The sequence below is a fragment of the Pollachius pollachius genome (assembly GCF_949987615.1).
Source record: "Pollachius pollachius genome assembly, chromosome: 17".
NCBI classification, from domain to species: Eukaryota; Metazoa; Chordata; class Actinopteri; order Gadiformes; family Gadidae; genus Pollachius; species Pollachius pollachius.
Window position 1 is genome coordinate 10,229,799 of NC_136950.1, and position 13,596 is coordinate 10,243,394.

Genomic DNA, 13,596 nt, shown 5'->3' on the forward strand with positions numbered 1-13,596 from the left:
TTTGACAAAGTTTCTATATTCTTTTAACATTTGACTATTTCCATGCAGCATTCATACATATATTAGTTGAATCGATCAATGTCCTTTTTTTTGATTCGTCTTTTTGGAAGTTCTTGTCTTTTCCACAAGTTTTCCACTTGCAAGTTACTTTCCGTGTGTGTGCGTGTGTGTGTGTGTGCGAGTGCGTGTGTGTGCGTGTGTGTGTGTGTGCATGTGCGCATGTGTGTGTATGTAAGCGCACGACGAGGTTCACACATGCTCAGGAGAAGAGCACCATGCAGATGGAGAGCGTGGCCACCACCAACACCGCGCCGCACAGCAGCAACCCCATGAAGACGTGTCGGCGAGGCATGCCTCCGCCGCGCACCGGCCCCTCCTCCTCCATGGACAGCAGCGCCACAGAGACGCTGTCCGAGCCACTCAGGGGGTCCGCGGCCTCGGGGCCGCCGCGGGACTCCACCGTCCAGCGCAGGACGTTGACCTTGGCCTCCATGTCCTCGATCATGCGGTCCACCCGCTGGATCTCCTGCTCCATGGCGCTGGTCTCCTGGGGCTCCAGGCCGGCCGGGAGCGCTGGACCTGGGCTGGAGGCCTGCAGGTCGGGCAGGCTGAGGGCCCGCGCCGCCACCTCGCTGCCTCCTCCTACGGACCAGAGCCAGTTAGACACGCTCCTCCCTCCTTCACAAGGTAACTGCCCATCATCCACTGGTGTTATTAGATGTATTGGTATGAAGTGGGACAACGTTTGCTGCCTTCGTCGGATCACCATCGGGTATCAGCAATGTTTTGTTGCAACAGGCTGTATCTCGCTTTACAAGTACAGTTAGGTATGTTATTTACAAACGTAACACAAATTAAGAAGGGATGTTTCTGCAAAGACCTGCCATTGCTTCTATAGAAACCGACTTCATCTTTTGCCAATATTTTGCAAAAGCAAAAGAGAGCAAATGTGAAAGCTAGTGTTTCACCAGAGATGGGGCTGTCCCTTTGGCGTTATTTTTTCCCGTTTTGTCATCTTTAAAGGAGAGCCAAACCCCAACACCAATTATATATTGGTTTGGTATTAAATGACAAATGGATTAAAAAAAACACTAATCGTACGACCCCCTGGATCCCTTGACCACATCCCGTTGTTACCTTGCATGCCGGTCTGCACAAAGACGTTGGCGTTGGCCAGACAGAAGATGTTGGCCATGCCAAACACTTTGCACAGGTCAGCGTGAAGGAGTTCAAGCCCGGAGGAGAAGGCCACCCACAGGAGGTCCATCTTCCTGCGGTCCTCGTCCGGCAAACTCTTGTCCCGGAGACGAGCGGTGAGACCCTGGCAGCAGACCCCGGCAAGACTCTGGGCCTTCTCCCGCGTCTGCCTCAGCTCGTCCCTCAGCTGCAGGGTGTCTGTGCAGCCGCCCACACAGGAGGCCAGGTGTCTGAAGCATGCCACCATCTGGATCCCGAGAGTGAAACACGGCCACAACACAGTGAAACACGGCCACACCACAGTGAAACACGGCCACAACACAGTGAAACACGGCCACACCACAGTGAAACACGGCCACAACACAGTGAAACACGGCCACAACACAGTGAAACACGGCCACAACATAGTGAAACATTTGCCTGATATAAATATGATATATCACCATTGACATTTTTTTTAATGAATTCATACTCGCCATGATTGTTTTACTGTCTTTTTGGTGCACAGTATGCTTTGTTTGTCTAATTGAATGAAAGGCTCAGCCAACAATGATTACATTTTTGTGCCAGCTCAATATATTTTCAGAGTCCCAAAACCTAGTTGTACATTGGTTCTTGAACAGATGGGAAAAAAAAGTAAGTGAATGACATCTCATCCACTACCAGGCTGAAGCTCCCACCTGGTGGATACAAAGCAACCAGTTAGCTACCACACTGGCTATCAGGAATGATGCAATCCATTTGGAGACCAGTGAATGATTAGATGGCAATGTTGGTAGGAGAGCCAGGTTTGGAATTTGGCCAGGACACTGGGGTTAGCACAGTTGATGTTTAGCATATGACACAGGCCAGAGTGATGCACACCCTTTATTGGCCCTCCTACTCCAAAAATGAGCCAAACCATCCCTGCTAAGCTTCCACAGAGAAACCAGCAGGGCCAGACAGATATTCATGGTGCTGGTAAGACTAAACAGAGAAGACAGTCTAAACAGAGGAGACATTCTAAATAAAGAGATGGTTCAACAGGAGAGATTGTCCTCTCTAAACAGAGAAGATGGTCCTCTCTAAACAGAGAAGATGGTCCTCTCTAAACAGAGAAGACGGTCCTCTCTAAACAGAGAAGATGGTCTAAACAAAGAAGATGGTCTAATCAGAGAAGATGGTCTAAACAGAGAAGATGGTCTAAATAAAGAAGATGGTCGACTCTAAACAGAGAAGATGACTCTAAACCAAGAAGATGGTCTAAACAGAGAAGATGGTCCTCTCTAAACAGAGAAGAGGGACGAAACAGAGAAGATGCTCATAACAGAGAAGGTTGTCTAAACAGAGAAGACGGCATCTTCTAAACAGAGAAGATGATCATAACAGCAAAGGTGCTAAAATAGACTATGCTCTTCCAGATAAAGATTTACGCTAACCTCTTGCGATGCTAATTTCCTTTCCAACATTTAAAGTACTGTTTTTAGTACAGTTAGTAAAGCCTTTAATAGGGCAATGTGATGATATTCCAACAGGTAGCTGTGTGTGTGTGTGTGGGTCTGTGTGATGGGCAACGCGTTTGTGTGTGTGTGCAAGTTGCGTGGATGTGTGTGTGTGTGTGTGTGTGTGTGTGCATGTGTGTGTGCGTGTGTGTGTGTGTGTGTGTGTGTGTGTGTGTGTGTGTGTGTGTGTGTGAGAGATAGACTGAACCAGCTATGGGCAACTTACATTCCTTAATACAGATTAGTAGTATGAGCTGGTCTGGGATTGTTATGAATTATCCTCGGCGGCCAAGTCAGTCTTGTCATGCTGACGCATCCTGGAGAAAACTTGAACAAAATTGCTACACTGATCTATATCATCTTGCTGCACACCGTGTTAATTTACCTTCTGGGAAATAACCATGGGCAATAAAATGACGGGGTTTTAAATATATTATAAATAATCTGATAATCATCAATCTATTTCTGGATAAGCCAGGGGACTGGTAGAGTGTTGGACCATCGTGAGGTTGATTGGATGTGATATTCCTAATAATTGGATGAATACTTATAAGCGGTAAAAACCTTAACTAGGTCTCTATCATCATTAGACATCGTTAGACAACATAGACATTCTTCTTCTTCTATAAAGAGATGAGACATTGTGATTTTAATGAAAGCTCTATGTCTTTGCTTTTAATGTGTAATGGCAGACGAAAGCACTCTAATGGAATACATATACTGAGTAGTACCAGGAGTCAGTGAACCAAGATAAGTGTGTTCAAAGTGCTTTTTTAGCCATGGGGTTATGAGCATGAGGGTTCTGTGTTGTGGTCATCTTTGTAGAAGTAAGTATGTCTATAAGTATCTATCTTGTGAGACTTAAATTATTAATATCGTACCAGAGCTGCAGAAATTCTATATTTCCAAATAATATTTTCAATGATGTAAAATAAAGTGTAAATTAAGACAGAAAATCATATACTTTATGTATACCATAACTCAAATAGTGTCCACTCACTTCCACTCATGTATAAATATATTTTTATACATGAGTATTTTTTAATCATTAAAAAAAATACAGATCCTTAATATGTCTTACATATCAGGATTTAAAAATCAAGGCATTCTCTGACCAACCTCGTAAAAATAGGTACAGGTAAGCAGAGCCCCCTAACCATCCCCTGAAGCCCCTCTCACCCCCTCGGTCTCACCTTCATGAAAGACTCCACCAGCGCCTGCTCGTCCGCCGGAGCCTTCTCTGTCCCCCCCGCCACATCGTCTCCAACTTTGTTGTTTACCAGTGGCATCAGCCCTCCCTCTGGTCCAGAGTCCCCAGACCCCGGTCACGATGTGGGCTTCTGGCTACACCCGGCTGCCCTTGGCTCCTCTTGGCTTACCCCTTCTCCTCTTCCTCACCTGGAGTAGGGCGCCTCATTCAGCGGCCAGGTCAGGCTGGAAGTCAACGTGCTGCATTATGTCGGCGTACACACAAACAAAGACTACAGGTGCAGCAAGAGCACACCTAAACACATCCTGCAGAGTAAAAAGTCCAGAGTCGATAGGTGCGAATAAAGTTGGAAATTCTAATTAAAACAAGGTGATAGGTAACCCACGAGCGACGGTGTTAATCCTGCAATTGACCTCTATGCACTGATGCAGACTAGGACAAGCGGCTAAGCTCATTAACTATAGCTGAGAACCACGGGGGACGTGAGCAGCTGGCTGTCTTCACCACAATGGCCCTTTCACTGATCGAGAGGAAGTGCAATGCTCTGGGGAAGGGACAAAACAAAGAGGAAGGGGCAAACTCTGATACCTTTGTAGTTGCCCGGCCTACTTCTGGTTCACTAAACTGCAAAGGGATTTGAAGTGGATACCCTGAAGTAGAAAAAAAAAAAGAAATCAAAGATACTACCGGTAGTCATACATTCAGCACTTGGCATACAGTTTGACGTCCACATTCATAAAAGGGTTATGCGTGTGGTGAAACACCGCATCAAACAATGGGGGATTTCTGTGATGGACCTTAAAGTTTGACTGGAGAGGCAGCGTGAATGATGCACTTGGTGAATAGACTGCTTGTCTTGTTTCTTTTGGGCCCCAGGCCCTTGGTAATGGGTTCCTAGGAGGAAGCTCATATGAGGCTCATAGTCCAACCATGAGAAGTTTTTGAGTGGTTGTCAGCATGTTAAGTGGTGGTCATCTTACATAGCCTACATGTGTTGCATTTATTTGTATGTGAAATATGAAATGGAATTTTCCAGAAAAAATGTCTTCAGTATTTATTGCTATAAAGGTTTGTCTTATCTTACTAAATTCAATCTACTGTTATATGTAACTAAACTGAGAAAAAGTATGAGTTTCTTTATCCGAATGACTTCTAGACAGAAACAAGCTGTGGTTACGCAGCCTAGAATCTGGCCAATAGGGGGCATGAGCACATAGATTTGACAACTAGAATTATAAATTTTACTTTAGGCTGTTTATTCAGTGTACTTTCATATAACCAGAACCAAATCATAACCTTACAAAGACTTTACTGGTTAATCTAGTTTGTGTTGGTACGCAACCAGGACATTTCATCTTGCAGATCCATGAGAAGAAGCTTCTCTATTGTTTTGAGGACAGGAGTTAAGAATTCTGCAGTTCTCTGATGAAACTCCGGTCAGACTATGTTGTTTTCTTCCTTTATCAAAACTGTCAATTCACCTTGTTACAATGCATCTATCATTCATGTGAATATGCAAGTTCTTATTTAATGCAAATTCCATGGCAAAATGTAATGCAAGCCGAAAAAAAAATTCAATGACGTTTATTCCTTGCATCTCCATTCCACTTGTGAGTTGATTATCAAAACGCACTGCCAATCAAGCCACAACTTTGTGCGGTAAACCTCAGGCACCCACCCTGTAGTGAAAAATGTAGATGTTCATCCTCTACCAAGTGCGACTCAGGCCAACCTTCATAGTCACGTGAACCCAATTAAAGCTTACAGTCTTCAATAAAACATTTATTTAAAAAAAAAAAGATTAAAAACAGTTCTAAAAACAAATTCACATAAAAAATACATTCCCTTTACTTTTAAGACTCAAGCTCTTCTAGCTGCTCGGTTTCCCTCCAACGGTAGGCGTCGCCCTGACGTTCTTCCTGAGTGTTCGGCCAATGACAGTGGAGCGTGGAGATGAGACTGAGTCCCTGATGTTAGCAAGCAGGCCACGTTTGGGCTTGGTCTTCACAGGGGACCTCTGGGACAGTTTGAACACCTCTTCCTTCAGCAAGGAAATCTCACCGTCCTTGTCAATATTTTCTCTCAAGAGGTCATCGATGGATTTAGTCTTAGACAAATTAAACAAAAGTCTGGTTAGTGTAATGGGCTACAGTTTGAGTTTATGTTTTGTAGCAAGCTGATTATAGAAAGGGGCTTCGAGTTTCTTTACCTGGTCTTCAGACTTGCTCCGTAGGAACTCCAGCTCAGCTGATTTGTCCATGTAGTCCGCATGGACCATCCTCAGAGTTTCATTCAGGCCCACCACCCGCTTTTCAAGAGCCATGATCAGCTAGAAGAGAAAATATATCCCTCGTTTAAAAGTCTAAAGTATAAGCTGGCGAGCTGAAAACATAATTAAATACATTTCTTCCATACCTCCTGTTTTTCCGCACACATTTTCTCCACTGCACATTTTTCTGTGAACACTCTTTTGTATCGTGCTTCGCTCCCAGCTTCAGTTCCTTTATTTGGTAATGGAACTTCCACAGTCTGGCTGGACTGGTCCGTTGTGGACATCTGTGTTGACGGCTTGAGGGAAGACATCAGGTTCTCCAACTCTGAGAGCTTTCTCCTCAGGGCCTGTGCAACGGTGGCCCAGAAGATCCGGGTGCCATTACAATAAAACCATTAGTCATGAGATCAAAAACCTATCAAAACATACAATTATACAATTTTCAGTCATAGACAAGTGGAGAGTTAATAATGTCACACCTAAAATGTGATATGCCCTGTGCCCCATTTATACATGTAAACTAGTGGATTGTACTAGGAACACTGCAATAAGTAAAAATAAAATCAGATCATGACAAATGTAGCTGCATTGAGTCACCATTCTTTATGAAATCCCCCCAAGTGGATGGCCATTAGTTTTCTTGTCTGAAGGTCTTCATTCATTGTCAAATAAATACTAGAAAGAAATGTACCTCCACTTTCTCTTCCTCAGCAATAAATTCGTGGACGGGCACAAAGTCTTCTCCGATTCGGCCCAAAGCACATTGATAGGCATGCTCCTTGAAGGCCTCTTTGTACATCTCAAAAGTGTTCTCCAGCTTGTCATTGTGGCTCTCCTTCAGCTCCAGCATCTGTTGACTGCCACAGTGGAGTGAAACAAAAAACAAATGCAATCCCATGTTAGCATGCGTTTATAACCCAGTAGGTCAGCCGACTGACTGGATCAATCTGATGTGAATGTGCATCATTTAGGATACGGTTTAGTCAACCTTTACCTGAGGAGCTCCTCGCTTTCCATCAGCTGCTGCAGCATTGCATCTCCCATTTCCTTACGGATCGCCATCTCCTGAACCATGTTCTTCCTCCTCTCGGCCAGAAGCTTGATTCTGAGGTTCTCAATCACAGTGATCAGGTCCTAGTCAGGCAAAGGGTGAAGACGAGAAATGGGATTCAAAACGCCAGCCGGCACATGCATTGCCTGTATTAAAACACAACAGTCTTCCTCTCTCACATCTAGTGGGCCTCTAAAACCAGAGTGCATATTCAGTCAGGACAAGCGCTTGGACATGAAGTCCCCTGGGAAGTGAAAGCAGCGAACCAAGAGGTTGTACCTCCTGGGGCAGGATGGAAACATCCGCATCGTCCTCTTCATCCAGCAGCTCCTCCTCAGAGAGGTAGCCGTCCGGCACCGGGCTGTCCGTCCCCCTGGTCCTCAGCAGGGGGTTGCCATGACGGTCCATCAGGCACGGAGACCGAGACTGCAGGGACATGGCAGGAATCACATGGACCACCTACAGGCAACCAGTACAAGAGAACCTGGTAATAAACCACGGAACCTCCAAATCACACTTTATTTTTGTAACGCAAACGGCGTCCGTACAGAACGACAGAGGACTGAATAGTTGAAGGTTATGCAGATGGACCTGTTTGGCGACGGCAGAGAACTTCATAACATGCAGTGTCTCGTCGTAGTTGGAGGCACACTGGTTGATGTTGACAATCATGGACGCTTTTCCCTTTCCACAGAAAAAGCCCTGGAAGAGCTTTGTGAGTTTGCTCTCTCGGAAAGGAATGCAGCCACTCCTTGTCCTGCTATAAGGTAATAAGAGGAGACGGGGAAGGCACCCATGCCCTTAATCAAACAATTTAATCAAAGAATTTAAGTCCCAATTTAAATGACCACCATAGGATTAGAAGTGTCAGGTAAATTACGTACCTGTCAGTTAGATTTTTGTTGCGCAGGGCTGTAATGCATTTCCCCAGAATAAGCAAGGAGTTGTTAATGTTTCCAGCTTCCTTCAGCCTCTCCCCAAGTGTCTTGGTTTTATTGCATCTTTCAGAGCCGGCCAAATCACACAAAGAGAACCTATGGAGCAAATACTCACTTTAAAAATTATAGTCCACTGTAGTACACTATAGTCCATTAAAACTGGGCTTTATTGAAGACTCTTTATTAAAATCTACTCACTCAGAGATCCTTTCCACCGTGTTACCGTTGATCTTGAGAAGTTTCATGGTAAAAATGCTGTGGCTGTATAGAGAAAGAAAAATTGTTTCACCCATTTAAATCAAACACATCTTGGTTTCAAATGAAAACGATGGAGGGTAATGGATTGCCTTCTGCTTGAAGATTGATTCATCTTGGTTGAGGCGGCGCTACGATTTTTGTTTCCAAACTGTAGAAGTGTATTGGCTTCCTCCAGGTTGTGAATGTTGATCCACTTTAGATCTAGAAGCATTTGTAAAACAAATCCAGACAACCGTCTCACAATAACTTAAACGATGCCGAACTCATAAAAATCAAGATATTTGAAAAACATTTATGTACTGAGCCCTGAAGTCTGAACCACAGTGTGGATTAGCTGCATTGGATCAAAAGTAAAAGAAGTTGAGGATGATACATTGTAGATGTGTTTCACCTCTGACGTAGGCACTCCCAGCACGGTCCTCACACACACGCAGAGTGGGACGCTTCTTGGACTTGGGTCCCGAGGTGGTCTGAAGCAGGTCGTAAACGCTCTCATTGTAGATCTCATAGCAGGCCACCCATAAGGTGAACGTGAAGTCCCCAGTCTCGGTGGAGCCGCTCTCGATCGATGCTACAAAAGGGTCATGGAGAGTAGATTCTGATTAACATCAAAATGTTTAAGGGATAATTTTGTTGATAGACCATTTAAAAATGTGACCAGTCCCTTTCATAAGAGACACTTTCATGTTTCTTATGTCCATTTAGGCTATAGGAGAGGGTCATTATCAAAGTTGCCGTACAGTCACATGGTTTAGATCCTTTACATGGATTTCCCAGGAAATCAATAGTCTAGATAATGTGGACTGGTTCATTGCTTTGTGGGAAGTCATCTTCAGATACCTGCGTCATCATCGGTGGATTGGCCGGCAGAAGGAAGGCAGCCTGGAGAAACTCCATCTGGCTTTAGTGGTTCTCTGTCCTTGAATCCAAATTAAAAAGAATATACCCATTTTTTTTTTAATATGGACAGTGGCCAGACATTTCAACATCTGTGCTTCTGTACGACGTTGCATAAATATGAAAGACCGTTGCAAAAATGGCAGCCCTCGCGTTCATCTCCAGCTTCACTTGTTCGGGGCCCAGACACTGAGCGTCGGTGGCCAGGTAGGGCTTGAGGTCCATCCCCCTATACTGACACCGCCCAATGTGCTGGAAGGTAGTGCCTAGCACTCGTGGTAAGATCCCTGGATCTCTGGCAGTTCCTTAAACATGTCAAAAAATAAATACTATATACACACAGATCTGCACTGTTTAACTCACAATTATTAATATTCATGACATACATTTGTGGCCGTTCTGGTCTCAGTGGTTGTACCTTGGATTGTGTACGTTTTCCCAGCATTCGTCACACCATAGCTGAATATTAATGCATTCTGCCCAGCCAGGTAATCAGACACTTGGCTCTCCACCGTGTCCTCAAAAAGCTCATTTTGTGACGTGTCCTCTCCAAATATCTAATAAAATTGAAAAGAAAAACACAGAAAAAAAAAAGGACCAATTAATGAGAAAAGAGAAGTCTTGACACATCAATTTTCTGCCAGGGTTGCAATTACTTTCCAGTAATTGTAGGGTGTTTGATCAGCAATCTTATCTGAATCTGTGTTGAGTCCAGCACCGATACAGACCTGAGTGAAGGAGAATTTGTGGACCGCCACACCAATGCCCCTCTCGCTGCTCTTCAGGGTGGCTGATCCCTTGGGTGCGTGCAGCTTCACCACCTGGCTGTCCTCAATCACTACACAGCCCTGGGGAATCATTGGAAAGGTCTGAAACTCCATGTAGAGGACTTGGTCAGAACCATGAGCTATAGAATTTGGGATTTAATTCACAAACATTCAGATGTAACATTTTATATGAGACAGTCCTGCGTCTCCATTTGAGTGATGTCACCACATACTCTACCTGATCCTCCTTGTCAGAGAGTTCCTCTTTGAAGAAGGGGCGAACTCTCAGGTAAACTTGCAGAGTCTGCGGTTGGGACTCCACTTCACTCTATTAACCCAGGAGACGGTTGTCAGTAGAGGGGTTCAACCAGGATGTTGAACCCCTGTGGTTCAGTCATTTGAGCACAAACATTTATTTTTGATGATTGGACGTGTCAAGCTAAAACTGACCTAGGCCAACACTGAACAGTGGTGTAGGATACAAATATAATTGTTCCCGGAACACGAATAAAGAGACTAACCATACTAGACTTCTTTCACTTCAATTTTTCATTTCCAGTAGATACTTAATGGGAGTGCCAGCAGTTATCTATTATCTTTACTAATAGAAAAGGACAAGCATATATAGTGATGAGACGTGCCTGCCCGGAACCAGTGGAAGTTAATCTGGGGACCTCCGTGGGTCGCTGCAGGTTCAGGGAGCTGACTGGAAGAACGTCGCAGGGAGATTGGGACTCCATTAGGACGGCTCCAGAGTGCGGTCGGGTGGTTTCTTCATCGGTAGATTTAATACTTCCCCGCATCTTCCAGAACAATATCTCTCGGCAGCCTGATGTGAGTGTTTGCTTATTGCAATGTTCCCAATCAATTCCGAATAATTTATTCTTTACCACAATTAACGACGGTTTCTTGAACTAGTTGACCGTGGTAAAAGTTATGTTAAACCTGAGACAGCTGGGCCGGAACTCCTCCCCTCCGACCAAATCCCGTTTTAATTGAAAACAGGTGGTGCTCCCACAAATTGAAGTAGGCCTACTCCTCGACTAACCACACGTTACTATAATGACATCGTTACAAGAACAATCAACATGTGCAGATTATGAAAGTCTTAGTTTTACTTCTTTTTTTAATCATAGGCTACTTATTGTACGGTATTATAATTAGCTACCGAATGCATATAATGTATGTAATATTTCGTTGTTTCAAGTTTTCCCCACAAGGTCGGGGAGGTATTCGCTCGGGTCTTTGATAGTCTTGTTGATCGGCCGTGTAGACATATATCCTCAAAGGGGTCTGGTTTTGTTTAGTTCACATCTGCGCAGGGTGAAAGCTGCGCGTGGACTAGAACTATTCATCAAGTTTGCACTGATTTGTTTATTTAAATATCTAGACCTTCATTATGAGGCTCACGCACCGAAGCTTTCAGTTGAGGATGGTTTATCGGGATGCAGCCAGTATCCAAAATCAGACAGCTTGCATTTTATATTTCAACGAAGATAGAACGAAGGTCTAGCCTCATTTAGCATTGAGGCTTCATGCAATGATTTTGTTGGGACCTTGGATGTTCAACTACGACACAACCACTAACCATAGGGTTAATTGAATAAGGCCAATGGAACTATTTAACATTAAATACAATGATTAATTGCAACACTCTAAGACCTTGATAAGGAATGGCCTACTAAACTATCAACTGATTTATATTTGTGCATTTAAAGAGTTCTGGTAGTCAAGATATATTGACTATGGCAGGACTCATTCCTGGTTATACATTACGTTCAATGCATACAGTTAAGACAGTCATATCAAGCAGAGAACTGTTATTCATGACAGACACATTTTAGCCCGTTTCACTTTTTATTACAAAAGTGCTTTTTATGCGTCTGCGATGGTGACCTCGACCTCTACGCCAGGTTCAATGCTGATGGAGGTGATCTGCTTCACAATCTCAGATGGACTGTGAAGGTCGATGAGACGCTTGTGGATCCGCATTTGAAAGCGATCCCAGGTCTTGGATCCCTCACCGCAGGGGGTCTTCCTGGTGGTGATGCGAAGGGTCTGAAGGGAGAGATGGCATATTTAGAAAACCGCAAGACATTTAAAAACCTCCTCTTTTATGTTTACCAAGTATGAGACAGTCACGTATAGTTGACCGTTTTAATCATCAATCGAGCGTGGTGGTTTAATACCTTGGTTGGCATGCGGACTGGCCCCTTGACCTTCAGGTTCTTCTCCTTGGCCCCACGGATCAAGTCAGCGCAGACTGATGAGGAAAGAAGCATCACGTTAAGAACATGTCTCGACGCAGCAAGACTGCAGGGTTTACTGGAACATTGCTCAGAATAGCGTATTTTTGGTCATCACGTTTTATCAAAGATAAAAAGTTTTTATCCTCATCGCACGGTTTCAAAATTAGGCAACACACAAGGGTCCAAGTTACCTTTCTCCAGGGACTTGACGTTACGGCTGGTGAGGGTGATGCGGATGCGGTGGATCGCCACCTCGGTCTCCGCCGGGGCCTTGCCGGTTTCTTTGAAAGCCTGAAACAAGGAGAAATAAATCACTTGGATCAGCTGCCGTCCAAAACGGTCTCCATTCGAACCTCAGACGGCTTGTTACAGCCATTTGAGTAGTCTTCCATTAAAATTGGACATGGGCAGGCGCCTAATCTAAATATTTGACAGGTAATTGGATGAGCCATCTGTCCATCGCGTTGTTCCTTAAAGGATGCAGTGTGGTCCGAACCACTGCGTTTCGGCCATAATCGTTTAACTTGGAAACTTGGTCAGAAGGGTTTAGTTCTTGACCTCGCGAATCCAGCAGCCTCGCCAGGTAATGACCATTTAGGACATAGCCATTTGGATTAGATTTGTGAATATACAACCATAACACGCTTCAACGCAGCTAGGCGGAAACACACTCAAGTGTGGCGCCTCGTCCCGCTATGTGAAGGTATTGGTTTCACTCGGGTTGTTGTTAAGGTGAAGGCTTCTACACCGATACGATATATCCACAAGAGGGGTTACCGTCGACATTCACCCCGAAGCTTTACTAAACTGGAAAAAATAAATAAACCACGTGCCCAGCTCCAGCTCACTGTGCTAGCTAGTGTTAGCATAGTGAGCAGAGTTATCTCCTCTAATCAGCAACTGTATAAATACACAGCATATTTGTAAATAAATGAAGTAAATCAGTGTCGAAAGAGGCGCCAATATTTACCATTTTGATTATTCCTGACCGACTTATTCGTAAGTACTCCAAGCGAACAGCGGTGAGCCAGGAATGGACGCCACCGGGTGATAAGCACTAAGAGAGAGAGAACATTGGCCTCGTCTGCTTTAAGTAGTGCTTACATCCGGGACATCGCCTCCCCTGCTTCTTCTGCGGCTATAGTCGGCTACATGCTGCAGTACCCTCTAGTGGTCAGAGGAGTTCGCCGACGTGGGCGCGGTAGTTTAGACGTACTTATTATCCATGAGTGTACACAGCCCTGCCTGTAAATAAACTTATCCCACGGTTTTTGTC

At 44.5% G+C, this 13,596-nt stretch overlaps 3 protein-coding genes across 3 annotated transcripts; all 3 read right to left on the bottom strand.

The window, feature by feature from the left end:
- Positions 1 to 259: 259 nt before the first annotated feature.
- Positions 260 to 3,967, bottom strand: rgs9bp (regulator of G protein signaling 9 binding protein; the record flags this gene model as incomplete). The annotated part of the gene is made up of 3 exons (XM_079755021.1): positions 260 to 642; positions 1,138 to 1,444; positions 3,872 to 3,967. The coding sequence occupies 3 exons, from the start codon at positions 3,965 to 3,967 to the stop codon at positions 260 to 262; spliced, it is 786 nt and encodes a 261-aa protein (XP_079611147.1).
- A 1,791-nt stretch (positions 3,968 to 5,758) lies between these two features.
- On the bottom strand, positions 5,759 to 10,874 carry LOC307089022 (kinesin-like protein KIF20A; the record flags this gene model as incomplete). Its single annotated transcript, XM_079755108.1, has 17 exons — positions 5,759 to 5,995; positions 6,098 to 6,217; positions 6,304 to 6,507; positions 6,852 to 7,017; positions 7,155 to 7,294; positions 7,491 to 7,670; positions 7,803 to 7,971; positions 8,096 to 8,245; positions 8,348 to 8,410; positions 8,497 to 8,608; positions 8,799 to 8,978; positions 9,248 to 9,326; positions 9,434 to 9,609; positions 9,723 to 9,861; positions 10,033 to 10,152; positions 10,310 to 10,399; positions 10,713 to 10,874. The coding sequence occupies 17 exons, from the start codon at positions 10,872 to 10,874 to the stop codon at positions 5,759 to 5,761; spliced, it is 2,487 nt and encodes an 828-aa protein (XP_079611234.1).
- Positions 10,875 to 11,909: 1,035 nt separating this feature from the next.
- rps20 (ribosomal protein S20) lies at positions 11,910 to 13,419 on the bottom strand. Its single transcript, XM_079754303.1, has 4 exons — positions 13,291 to 13,419; positions 12,512 to 12,611; positions 12,261 to 12,334; positions 11,910 to 12,129 (listed from the first exon to the last, which is right to left on the bottom strand). Exons 1-4 carry the CDS (start codon positions 13,291 to 13,293, stop codon positions 11,947 to 11,949), a joined length of 360 nt encoding a protein of 119 aa, XP_079610429.1. The 5' UTR covers positions 13,294 to 13,419; the 3' UTR covers positions 11,910 to 11,946.
- Positions 13,420 to 13,596: the final 177 nt, after the last annotated feature.

Excerpts from the sequence above, each read along its gene's own strand:
- rps20 (XM_079754303.1), bottom strand. Across the intron at positions 12,335-12,511 it reads CGTCAAGTCCCTGGAGAAAG|TCTGCGCTGACTTGATCCGT; the intron begins GTAACTTGGACC and ends TTTCCTCATCAG. Across the intron at positions 12,130-12,260 it reads CAGTCCGCATGCCAACCAAG|ACCCTTCGCATCACCACCAG; the intron begins GTATTAAACCAC and ends CTCTCCCTTCAG.